General features: G+C 45.3%; 1 protein-coding gene across 11 annotated transcripts in view; it reads right to left on the minus strand.

Moving 5' to 3' along the window:
• The window catches only part of LOC143973688 (NACHT, LRR and PYD domains-containing protein 12-like), a 280,532-nt gene that overhangs the window by 83,450 nt on the left and 184,476 nt on the right, over nt 1–12,606 (minus strand). Inside the window, exons 1-2 of one of the 11 annotated variants that reach the window (XM_077474554.1) lie at nt 8,484–8,641; nt 313–402 (exon numbers count right to left, since the gene is read on the minus strand). The exons of 9 other annotated variants lie outside the window; for them this stretch is intronic. In XM_077474554.1, the coding sequence (XP_077330680.1) occupies nt 313–346 (34 nt within the window). In that variant the 5' untranslated portion in view covers nt 347–402; nt 8,484–8,641. Of the gene's footprint in view, nt 1–312; nt 403–8,483; nt 8,642–12,606 lie in introns of those variants that run through there. One more of the 11 variants, XM_077474562.1, reaches the window with a different exon arrangement.

Consider the following 12,606-nt stretch of genomic DNA (forward strand, 5'->3'; position numbering starts at 1 on the left):
TTGCACACATATCCTATAGAGAGCGCAGTTTTAATTGATTATTGATTATTTGCCACCCGCTGTCTTGTATACAAGTTTTGGACCATTTTTTGGGCATTTTGTCAAGGCACCCCTGAAGAAACCTGCAGGCCCCATGATTGAAAAAGGCTTATACATAGCAATTAGAAAATATAGATTATTTTACAGGAAATATTTAACAAGTTAAATGGATTAGTAGATTTATTTGGTATTTGATGCTCCATAAAATGAGTTATATTTCCTAAAAACTGATCATATAAATAAGAGACAAAACATTGACTGATCTCCGATTACCGGGACTGATGCCTCTTTTCGATCTCTTCGCCATCTCTTTGCTCGGTCTTAGTTCTTCTACATCTGAATCGCAGTCATGTCAGGGAACACCTAGACACAGAGATACATTGTCACTAATGGTTACTATGTTGTCCAGATCCCCCGGATGTAATATGTCTGAGGATTCATTTTCTGCTGCAGACTGAAATCTTTATGGAACTTTATTTTTTATTACAATATATCCAAAACTAAACTCCAGAGACAGATAAACTGCTTGTTCCCAATCCATGCAGAGATATAGGATGCAAATGAATACAACTCTGTCATCATTAATAAATTATTAAAATGTATTTTATATGGAAGAAGTATTTTAACCACTTAAGCCCCGGACCATTTTGCAGCTAAAGGACCAGGCCCCTTTCTTGCGATTCGGCACTGGGTCGCTTTAACTGACAATTGCGCGGTCGTGCGACGTGGCTCCCAAACAAAATTGGCGTCCTTTTTTTCCCCACAAATAGAGCTTTATTTTGGTGGTATTTGATCACCTCTGTGGGTTCTATTTTTTGTGCTATAAACAAAAATAGAGCGATAATTTTGAAAAACATGCAATATTTTTTACTTCTTGCTATAATAAATATCCCCAAAAAAATATATAAAAAAAAATGTTTTCCTCAGTTTAGGCCGAACTTATTCTTCTACATATTTTTGGTTAAAAATTCACAATTATTGATTGGTTTGTGCAAAAGTTATAGCGTTTACAAAATAGGGGATAGTTTTATATCATTTTTATAATTTTTTTTTTATTAGTAATGGCGGTGATCAGCGATTTTTATTGTGACTGCAACATTATGGCGGACACATCGGACCTTTTTGACACATTTTTGGGACCATTGTCATTTATACAGCAATCAGTGCTATTTAAATGCACTGATTCCTGTGTAAATGACACTGGCAATGAAGGAGTTAACCACTAGGGGGCGAGGAGGGGTTATGTATGTGTTTTTTTTTTATTGTAGGGGTGTGGCCTGGCATGTGACATCACTGATGGTCTTTACCTATAACAGGGAACAGACGATCGGGGACAGGCACAGTAGGAAGCACGGGGAGAGGTTTGTTTACACAGACCTCTCCTCATTCTTCAGCACTGTGACCCGATTGCGGGACACCAGCATCGATCAGATGCGCTGTTCCTGCAGTCACAGTCACAGAGCTCAGGTTACTAGTTTAGCTTTACAGAGGAGGTCTAGTGCTAGAATTATTGCACACGTTCGTGGTGATACCTCACATGTATGGTGCGATCAATGGTTACATATGTGGGTGTGACCTATATATGCATTCACCACTGCTTGTGAGCACGGGGGAGCGGGGACTTTTTACGTTTTTTAAATCTTTTTTTTATTTTATTACTTTTGCGCTGTTCTTTAAAAAAAGTGATCCATTTATTGCTGTCGCAAAAAAATTAAGCATTCTCTGTGATAACAATACAGCATGTCAGGTCCTTCCCTGTGGCGTCAGAGGGGGCGGGGTCACCCAGTTACGTCACTTGGTGGCCCCGCCCTCAGTTATAGAAGAGCTGTCACAGCGAAGAACCGTCAGTCGGCAGGAGCCTCCCATGGAGGCGGATCGGTAGCAGGGGTTTTTTTGTTCGGTCCATCGGGCAGCGTGAACTTACTTCGTGGGACTTTTTTTCTTTTTTTTTAATAAAGGAATTGTCCCAAGCTGTCTATTTACCATTTTGACTCTTTTTTGTGAAATGGTAGGTAGGGGTACTTGGACCTAGTTACCATTTCACACAGGGGGGAGGCCAGGATCTGGCGGTCCCCTTGTTTAAGGGGGCTTCCAGATTTGCATAAGCCCCCCATCCACAGACCCCCACAACCACCAGGCAAGGGTTGTGGGGGTGAGGCCCTTGCCCCCATCATATTATTGGTGGTGGTCAGATGGGTGACTGGCTGGGTGGGGGCTGAGCACCAGCGGCCACTGCTGTGTACTCTTCAAATGTAGTTGCACTCACCTTCCCCAGACCTCAGTGAATGTGGTGACGCTCTGCTGATTTCCATCATCCAAATTATGTTAAAAAAAATGAATTTTTTAAAAATGTTTGCACCCGATTGGATATTCTTAAAGTGAAGCTTTACCACATTTACTAAAGAAAATGAGTGCAACTGCATTTGCAATGTACACAGTTTCTCTGCATTTAGTAAATCCACCCCAAATTCTCCTTACTGCACAGCCTGCAAAGGGGGTCTATGACTAGTGACAGGGGGCTCCATCCACTAAAGGATATCTCATGAGATAATTTAATCATTTTTCCCAATTATCTCAAGCTGAAAATGTCAATTCACTATCACCTTATGACTTATTTATTATTTACAAACCAAAACCACTCTGTAAATACCTCCTTAAAATGGTGTTAATGTCAATTCACAGAAAGAAATAGATAAATGCATGAGGTAATTAAGTAGTGGTCCAGGCATGCAGTAATTAACCACTTCTGAACTGCCCACAACACATATACTGCGTCGGGGCGGCCCGACTGCGCTAAACAACGTGGACACAGCAGGAGCCAATCAGCATTTGCGGCAGATGCAATGTCCACCGATCATTAACAGGAGAGGCAGAATGTTTGTCTGCCTAGGTAAACAAGGCAGATCACCGTTCTGTCAGACAGGAAGAGAGAGATCTTGTGTTTCTGTTAACCACTTCAGGACCGCCGTATTGCCAATGTACGTCAACACAATGGCACAGGCAGGCACAATCACGTAGATCTACGTGACTGCCTTCCAGCGGGTGGGGGGTCCGATCGGACCCCCTCCCGTTGGATACGACGGTCCGGTTCGCTCTAGGAGCGCTCCGTGATGAGGGGATGGCCGTTGGTTTTCGGCCACCCCCTCTGGATCGCTCCTGGCCAATGAGAAGCTTCCTCCCACTGTGTATTGTTTACACAGGAAGGAGGAAGTGATGTCATTCTCCTCGGGGCAGTCTTTTTGACCGGACTACGAGGAGAAGACTAATAGTAAGTGTGCACCAACACTACACTGACATGTAGGTACACACAGGTTCACCAACAGGTTTTTATATCGCTAGGTACCCCGATATACTACCCAATAATGGTTTTAACCCCCTGATTTCCGCTAGTTAACCCTTTCACCCCTTTTGCCAGTGTCACTAAGCGATCGTTTTTCTGATCGCTGCATTAGTGTCGCTACAGTCGCTAGGTAGCTAGTTATTTTTTTAGGTTCACTGCCAGGTTTTTATAGCGCTAGGTACCCCGATATACTACCCAATAATGGTTTTAACCCCCTGATTGCCGCTAGTTAATCCTTTCACCCCCTTTTGCCAGTGTCACTAAGCGATAATTTTTCTGATCGCTGCATTAGTGTCGCTAGGTAGCTAGTTATTTTTTTAGGTTCACCGCCAGGTTTTTATAGCGCTAGGTACCCCGATATACTACCCAATAATGGTTTTAACCCCCTGATTGCTGCTAGTTAACCCTTTCACCCCCTTTCACCAGCGATCACAGTATAAGTGTCACTGGTGACGCTGGTTAGCCAGTTAGTTATTTAGGTTCCCCGTCAGGTTTTTATATAGCGCCAGGGACCCCCATATACTACCTAATAAAAATTTGAACCCCCTGATTGCCCCTAGTTAACCCTTTCACCACTGATCACCGTATAAGTGTTACGGGTGACTCTGGTTAGTTTGTTTTTTATAGCATCAGGGCACCCACCATTTATTACCCAATAAAGGTTTAACCCCCTGATCACCCGGCGGGTGATATCAATTAGGTTTTAGGGTCAGGGTCTGCGTCGCCCCAGGCAGCGCTAGGTTAGTGCCAGTACCGCTAACACCCACACGCAAAGCATACACCTCCTGTAGTGCTATAGAATCTGAACAGATCAATATCTGATCTGATCAGATCTATACTAGCGTCCCCAGCAGTTTAGGGTTCCAAAAAAACGCATTGTTAGCGGGATCAGCCCAGATACCTGCTAGCACCTGCGTTTTGCCCCTCTGCCCAGCCCACCCAAGTGCAGTATCGATCGATCACTGTCACTTACAAAACACCAAATACATAACTGCAGCGATCGCAGAGTCAGGCCTGATCCCTGCCATCGCTAACAGGTTTATTGGTAGCATTTTATATTTAAATCCGGAAGGCAGTGCTTGGTTTTCGGGGTCCCGTACGTGGCTAGGCTCCCAAAAAGTCCCCCACATGTGGTATCCCCGTACTCGGGAGAAGCAGCAGAATTTATTTTGGGGTGTAATTTGACTTCTGCCCATAGCATGTGTGAGCAATATATCATTTAGTGACAACTTTGTGCAAAAAAAAAAAAAGTTTGTAATATTCCCGCAACTTTTGGCAAAATATAAAATATTCCATGGACTCAACATGCCTCTCAGTAAATAGCTTGGGGTGTCTACTTTCCAAAATGGGGTCATTTTGGGGGGTTTTGTGCTATTTTGGCATTTTATGGCCTTCGAAACTGTGATAGGTAGTGAGGAGTTAAATCAAAAATTTGCACCCTTAGAAATCCTGAAGGTGGTGATTGGTTTTCGGGGTGCCGTGCGCGATTAGACTCCCAAAAAGTCCCACACATGTGGTATCCCCATACTCGGGAGAAGTAGCAGAATATATTTTGGGGTGCAATTCCACATATAACCATGGCATGTGTGAGCAATATATCATTTAGTGACAACTTTTTGTAAAAATTTTTTTTTTTTTGTCATTATTCAATCCTTTAGGACAAAAAAAAATAAATATTCAATGGGCTCAACATACCCATCAGCAATTTCCTTGGGGTGTCTACTTTCCAAAATGGGGTCATTTGGGGGGGGATTTGTACTGCCCTGCCATTTTAGCACCTCAAGAAATGAGATCGGCAGTCATAAATTAAATGCTGTGTAAATTCCAGAAAATGTACTCTAGTTTGTAGACGCTATAACTTTTGCGCAAACCAAAAAATATACGCTTATTGACATTTTTTTTACTAAAGACATGTGGCTGAATACATTTTGCCCTCAATGTATGACTAAAATTTAGTTTATTCGATTTTTCTTATAACAAAAAGAAGAAAATATCTTTTTTTTTCAAAATTTGCGGTCTTTTTCCATTTATATCACAAAAAAAAAAAATCGCAGAGGCAATCAAATACCATCAAAAGAAAGCTCTATTTGTGGGAAGAAAAGGACGCAAATTTCGTTTGGGTGTAATATTGCATGACCGCGCAATTACCAGTTAAAGCAGCGCAGTGCGAAATTGCAAAAAGACCTCTGGTCCTTAAGGTGTTTATTGGTCGGAGCTGAAGTGGTTAAACAGGAACACAGATCTCTCTCTTCCTCCAGGTAAGCACTTCCCCCTCAGTTAGAATTCACTCCCTAGGAGCACACTTAACCCTTTGATTACCTCCTGATCTTAACCCCATCCTTGCCAGTGTCATTAGTACAGTGACAGTGCATTGTTTAGCACTGATCTCTATATTAGTGTCACTGGTCCCCAAAAAATTTCACTTAGTATCTGTATTTGTCCGCCGCAATATTGCAGTCCTGTTAAAAATCGCTGAGTAAACGGAAAAGGCCATCATTTGTAGACGCTATATCTTTTGCACAAACCAATCAATATACGCTTATTGGGATTGTTCGAACCAAAAATATGTATCAGAATACATATTGGCCTAAATTGATTAAGAAATTAGATTTTGTACATATTTTTATTGGATAATTATTATAGCAGAAAGTAAAAAAAAAAAAAATCTTGATTCTTAATCAATTTTTACAGTTGCGATTATGGTAAAAATGTCACTGGCAGTGAAGGGGTTAACACCAGGGGGCAGTGAAGGGGTTAACACTAGGGGGCAGTGAAGGGGTTAACTGTGTAACCTGGGAGCAGATTCTAACTGAAGGGGGAGGGACTAACTACAGGAAGTGACAGATCGTGATTCCTAGCTAATAGGAACACACGATCTGTCACTTCTGTCAGAACAGAACAGGGAAGTGTGTGTTTACATGTACTCGTCCCTGTTCCGTGTCTCCAGCTCACGATCGCTTGTTACCGGCGGTCTCGCGGCTATCCAGACCCCGCGAGATCACATGCAGTAACGTGATTTTGCGCAGGGGAGCCAACCTGCCACAGTAAAACTGCGGCGGCTGGTACGGAAGCGGTTAAAAAAAATATTTTTAATTTTTTTTGTTTATTCATTTATTTTAGTTTTGTTTTGTTCATGTGGAAAAATTGTTAGGTTTAGTCCACCTGAAAGGAGGGGCATTGGCTATGTCCTCAATTATCAGCTGAATACATTTTGTTTAAGACAAGAGTTGGTAGGAAGCCATTCTAGCCGTTGGAGTTATTGTAGTTTTTTTCTTTCTTTTTACTCTCATTCAGGTGGAAAAGGTTCCAAAAGGTTTAGGCTTGGTCCACCTGAATGGGGAGTTAGTACATAGGTCTTAAGGTACAGATAAATGCAGTTTTTTTTTTTTTTGCATTTAAATTGAGAATTTGTGAGAAGCAATATTTATGGTCATTTTTTATTATTTTACCATGGGGATCCATAAGACCTCATGCACACTGGACGTTAATATAACGTTATATAAAAATGCGAGTAGCTTTTTGTTTTTTTTAATGGCTCAAAAACGCCAAACACTGGGGAGCCACGTTTTTGAGCATTTATCAGTGTTTTTTGATGTTAGAGCATTTTTGCAGCTGAAAAACTCAGAACCCACTAGTTTTGGGATTTTTTACAGCCATAAACAGTTTAGAACAGACTATGTGTGCATGGACACATGGGATAACACGGGACACATGGGAAACACGGGACACATGGGGAAACACGAGACACATAGGATAACATGGGACACATGGGGCGACACGGGACACATGGGGCAACACGAGACACATGGGGCAACACGAGACACATGGGATAACACGAGACACATAGGATAACACGGGACACCACGGGACACCACGGGACACATGGGGCAACACGGGACACATGGGGCAACACGAGACACATGGGATAACACGAGACACATAGGATAACACGGGACACATGGGGCAACACGGGACACATGGGGCAACACGGGACACATGGGGCAACACGGGACACATGGGGCAACACGGGACACATGGGGTAACACGGGACACATGGGGCAACACGGGACACATGGGGCAACACGGGACACATAGAGCAACATGGACACATAGGATAACATGGACACATGGGGCAACACGGGACACATAGAGCAACATGGACACATAGGATAACATGGACACATGGGGCAACATGGACACATGGGATTACATAGGACACATGGGATTACACTGGACGTTAATATAACGTTATAAAAATGGCAGTAGCTTTTTTTTTTTTAAATGGATCAAAAACACCAAAAAACACTGGGGAGCCACGTTTTTGAGCCTTTATCAGTGTTTTTTGATGTTAGAGCATTTTTGCAGCTGAAAGACTCAGAACCCACTAGTTTTGGGATTTTTTACAGCCATAAACAGTTGATAACAGACTATGTGTGCATGGACACATGGGATAACACAGGACACATAGGATAACATGGGACACATGGAGCAACACGGGACACATGGAGCAACACGGGACACATGGAGCAACACGGGACACATGGAGCAACATGGACACATAGGATAACATGGACACATGGAGCAACATGGACACATGGAGCAACATGGACACATGGAGCAACATGGACACATGGAGCAACATGGACACATGGAGCAACATGGACACATGGAGCAACATGGACACATGGAGCAACATGGACACATGGGGCAACATGGACACATAGGATAACATGGACACATGGAGCAACATGGACGCATAGGAATACATGGGACACATAGGATTACATGGGACACATAGGATTACATGGGACACATAGGACATGATGGGGAGTTTATTGACTGTAAAAAAAAGATATAAAGCCAAAAACAGCAGCTGTAAAAACGTCCAAAAACATCCGGTGTGCATGAGGCCTAAAGGGGAGATTAGATGAGGAATACAAAGTATAAGAAAAGTATCTGATGGAAGCTTATTAACGGCAGACATGAACACAGAGTGACTGATCGTCCTCCATACAATCGTTCATCACACATCTGCCCTCCATCCCCCATCCTACCACTCAGTATTATCACTCGGTATATTAGATGAGGTTCTATGTAATCTTACCTTTCCGGTCACAACGTTCTGTGGAGATACGATCTGTAAGCTCTGAACACAAACAATAAAATGGAGAATTTTGGGTGTGGGAGAGAAAGAATTGTGACTGAGGAACTTTCACTTTTTCAGTTTTCACTGAGATCCTCCCATCTACAGGTATTGTACCCTGGGGGTGTAAGGCTGCATTCACACCCGGGCGTCTTCAGTTCATAAAACGCTCATAAAAAACGCCCAACAAGCAAAATCCCATTCATTTCAATGGCGCCTGTTCAGATCTGAGCATTTTGTCACCTGAAGCAAAACGTCTGAAAAACGCCTTAGGGCCAGTTCACACCACATGCAGTTAAAGATGCCCAGATTCTCTCTATGTAGTTGATACCATTCAGCCAGAAAACCATCGAATCCAGGTGACTTTCCCGGCTTAATGGAGAAAATGGCACCACATATTTCCTCTTGTGTGATGGGGTGTTGCAAAGCGGCACCTTCTTCCAAGTCTAGAGAAGGGAGATTCAGGTTTTCCAGATAGGAGGACAACTTCTGATCTCTATGTCTGGACGGGGACTGATAGAGGTTTTCATAGAACTCCAAAAACGTATTTAGAATTCCCTGAGAGTCTCTCACCACATCTCCCTGTGGGTGTCTTAATTGTAGTATGGAGGTCGGGGCATATATGGGCTTTGCCAGAAAGGCTAAGCCCTTGTACACACGGTCGGACATTCCGACTGAAAATATCCGATCGGACCGTATTGTCGGATAATCCGACCGCGTGTGGGCTCGTCAATGTCCTTCCCAACTCAGTAACCGGGCACTTCTCAGGATGCCACTTGCCGGCCCTCCTCCGAAGAGTCCTCCCCCAGTCACTTCCACGGGCTGTGGTGTCCCTCCAAGCCGAGAGCACACCCGGACACTGTGAATCCTCCCTCAGTTACTGCTCCTTGGACCAGTCGGTTCTGAGTCTCGGGAACAGACGGATCCCTACCCCAGACCAGGCAGGTCAATCAGGGGCCACTGACAGGAACATGCTGCAGGGTGTCGAACACCCCGGGACCCCTCACAGGGCTATCCGGTCCTGGAAGACAGACCAGACCACACAGGTCTAGCAAACACCTCAGAACCCCTAACACGTGACCCACACCCCCTTAGATACCACTTCCCAGACTCCTCAACGGGCCCCGGCACTCCCACTGATTGGCTCAGAGAAGGCTGATACCTAAACATCCAACCAGACCTGGTTCTGGCCTGTCTTGTGCACCTCACCGCTCACATGACCAGGCAGAACTTTCAAACACAGCCTGGCCAGACTGGTGTCAAGGCCTACCTACATAACTAACCCTCAGAACCTTTATTGTTCTGAGACCAAAAACTAAATTTACAATGCGTGTGACATTTGATCCCAAATGTAATCCGCTACATACATGTTTCATGTCAGAGTTCAAGGCCTTTGAGGAATCCCTCGTCTCTTTAGTGAACACTCCCCTCATTGCTGCTTTAAAGGCCTCCCACTGATTATGTATTGTGGTTTTGCCTCCATTCTCTCTCCAATAACGACTAATAGCCGATTTGTATTTCAGGGTCAGATGTTCCTCCAGTAGCCATTGTGTATTCATACGCCATTGTCTTCTCCCAGTAGGGATATTTAAATCTATTATGACCTCCATTGGAGAGTGGTCTGATATGGCACTTGGAAGACACCTGACCCCGGCTACAATCAGAAGACCATCTATGGAGGATAGCAGTAGGTGGATTCTGGTTAGTGTCCTAAGAGTCTCAGAGTGACAGGACTGCTCTCCGACTCCAGGATTGTTTTGATGCCACCAGTCAGTAAGAGCAAAGCTTTCCAGCCATGAGGAGAGCGTGTGGCACGAGTCAGACGCACATCCATGTCTGTCCAGAGCCCCATCTGACACCGCATTACAATTGCCCATCAACAATAGTGGGCCCTGTGCGATCAGTACAGCCTCTTTGGTGGTATTTAATCACCTCTGCGGTTTTACATTTTTTGCTAAAGAAACAAAAAAACTGAACATTTTGAAAGAAAAACATTTTTTTTTCATAGTTTGTTATAAAATGTAGGAAACAAGAAATGCTTCTCCTTCATTGATGTGCTTTGATGAGGCAGCGCTGCTGGGCACTAATAGGTGGCGCTGATGGGCACTGATAAGTTGCCACTGATAGGCACTGATAAGGTGACACTGATAAGGTGACACTGATAAGGTGACACTGATAAGGTGACACTGATAAGGTGGCAATGATAAGGCGGCACTGATGGGCAGTGATAAGGTGGCACTGATGAGGTGGCACTGAAGGATCTTGAGAGGGGGCACTGATGAGGTGGCACTGATGGGCAGTGATAAGGTGGCACTGAAGGACCCTGTAGAGGTGGCACTTATGGGCAGCACTGATAGATGGCACTGGTGGGCACTGATTAGCAGCACTGGTGGGCAGATGTTGGGACCGATGTCCCTGTAACAGAAGCCATTTACCAGTTTTCTTCTGTCAGTGTAAGGCAAAAAAAATCTGATACCCGGCTTCTGTTTACATCCATGATCAGCTATCATTGGCTGACATCTGATCACGTGGTAAAGGGTTGCCATGATTGGCCCTTTCCTCTGATCTGTGGTCAGCTGAGTCGGAAGGGCTGGACCACCTCAGAGTACACGGGGGGCATGATCAGGGTGATCACAGGAGGAAGTCTATGGACCCCCTTCCAGCACTGGAAGCCTCGCTGTAGCCGTATTTAGAAGGAAAGTGGTTACACTCATCCCCTCCCCCGATTTATAGTAACATGTATTCCAATCTACTGATAATAATTTCTATTGATATCAGATCATTAAATCCCATCTCTGGTGATAAGAGAAATGTTACTCGTAGTGGGATTGCCCCGCACTGCAAGGGGGTAAATGCTCATTTAAGTCAAGGGGGGGGGCAAAAAAGATGAGTTTTCCTTATCCAATTCTCTGCTACCCCCAGCAGATAGAACTCTCGTCTACTCCCCTACACTTCATCAATGGACTGTCCCTCGGTGTCCTCACATCCAATACAAGGCTATGGGACCTGCATTGGACATGATGATGTCAGAGGACCTGAGACTACCAGAACATCGGGGTGAATAGGGTGCAGGGACGGGTTTTACAGCCTGAAGGGAGATTACAGGAGGAGGATGAAGTCAGTAAATCTGATTTTTGTGACCCCCAAAGAGCCGAAATGAGCATTTAACCCTTACAGTGCGGGGGGGGGGGGGCAGACCCTCCACAATGAACCCTTTTCCCTTCCCCCAGAACTCAGTTTCAGGCTAGTACATACATATTGGTGGTTTTCCCCATATAGTATAAAGTCACTGCATATTTCTGCTGCCCCCCCCCCCCCCCCCATGTCATACATGTGCTATGTAATGTCACCTTTCTGGTCACACCGGTCTGTGATACTATCTGGAAACTCTCAGCACAAAAACAAAATGGAGAATTTGGGCAGGGGGAAGGGAAAGGAACTTCACTGCAACAGTTTCACTTTCCACAGAAAACATCAAATAACTCTGCAGATCATCCCCAGATATCCAATAATTATCTTCTGTAGAGCTCCCCTCCCCCATCTGTCAGGATAATACTCCAGGTTCCCACCGCCGAGTTCCCGACACCCACCGCAGAGATCCCGACACCCACCGCTGAGCTCCCGACACCCACCGCCGAGATCCCGACACCCACTGCAGAGATCCCGACACCCACTGCAGAGATCCCGACACCCACCGCCGAGCTCCCGACACCCACCGCCGAGATCCCGGCACCCACCGCCGAGCTCCCGACACCCACCGCCGAGCTCCCGACACCCACCGCCGAGATCCCGACACCCACCGCCGAGTTCCAGACACCCACCACAGAGATCCCGACACCCACCACAGAGATCCCGAACCCACCGCAGAGATCCCGACACCCACCGCCGAGTTCCAGACACCCACCGCAGAGATCCCGACACCCACCGCAGAGATCCCGACACCCACCGCCGAGCTCCCGACACCCACCGCCGAGCTCCCGACACCCACCGCCGAGTTCCAGACACCCACCGCCGAGTTCCCGACACCCACCGCCGAGTTCCCATCATACATCCCCAAGTTCCCGACACCCACTGCTGAGTTTCA

Source organism: Lithobates pipiens, unplaced genomic scaffold, assembly GCF_037356315.1.
Source record: "Lithobates pipiens isolate NorthernLeopardFrog02 unplaced genomic scaffold, aLitPip1_a1.2 Scaffold_115, whole genome shotgun sequence".
In the NCBI taxonomy this organism is placed as follows: domain Eukaryota; kingdom Metazoa; phylum Chordata; class Amphibia; order Anura; family Ranidae; genus Lithobates; species Lithobates pipiens.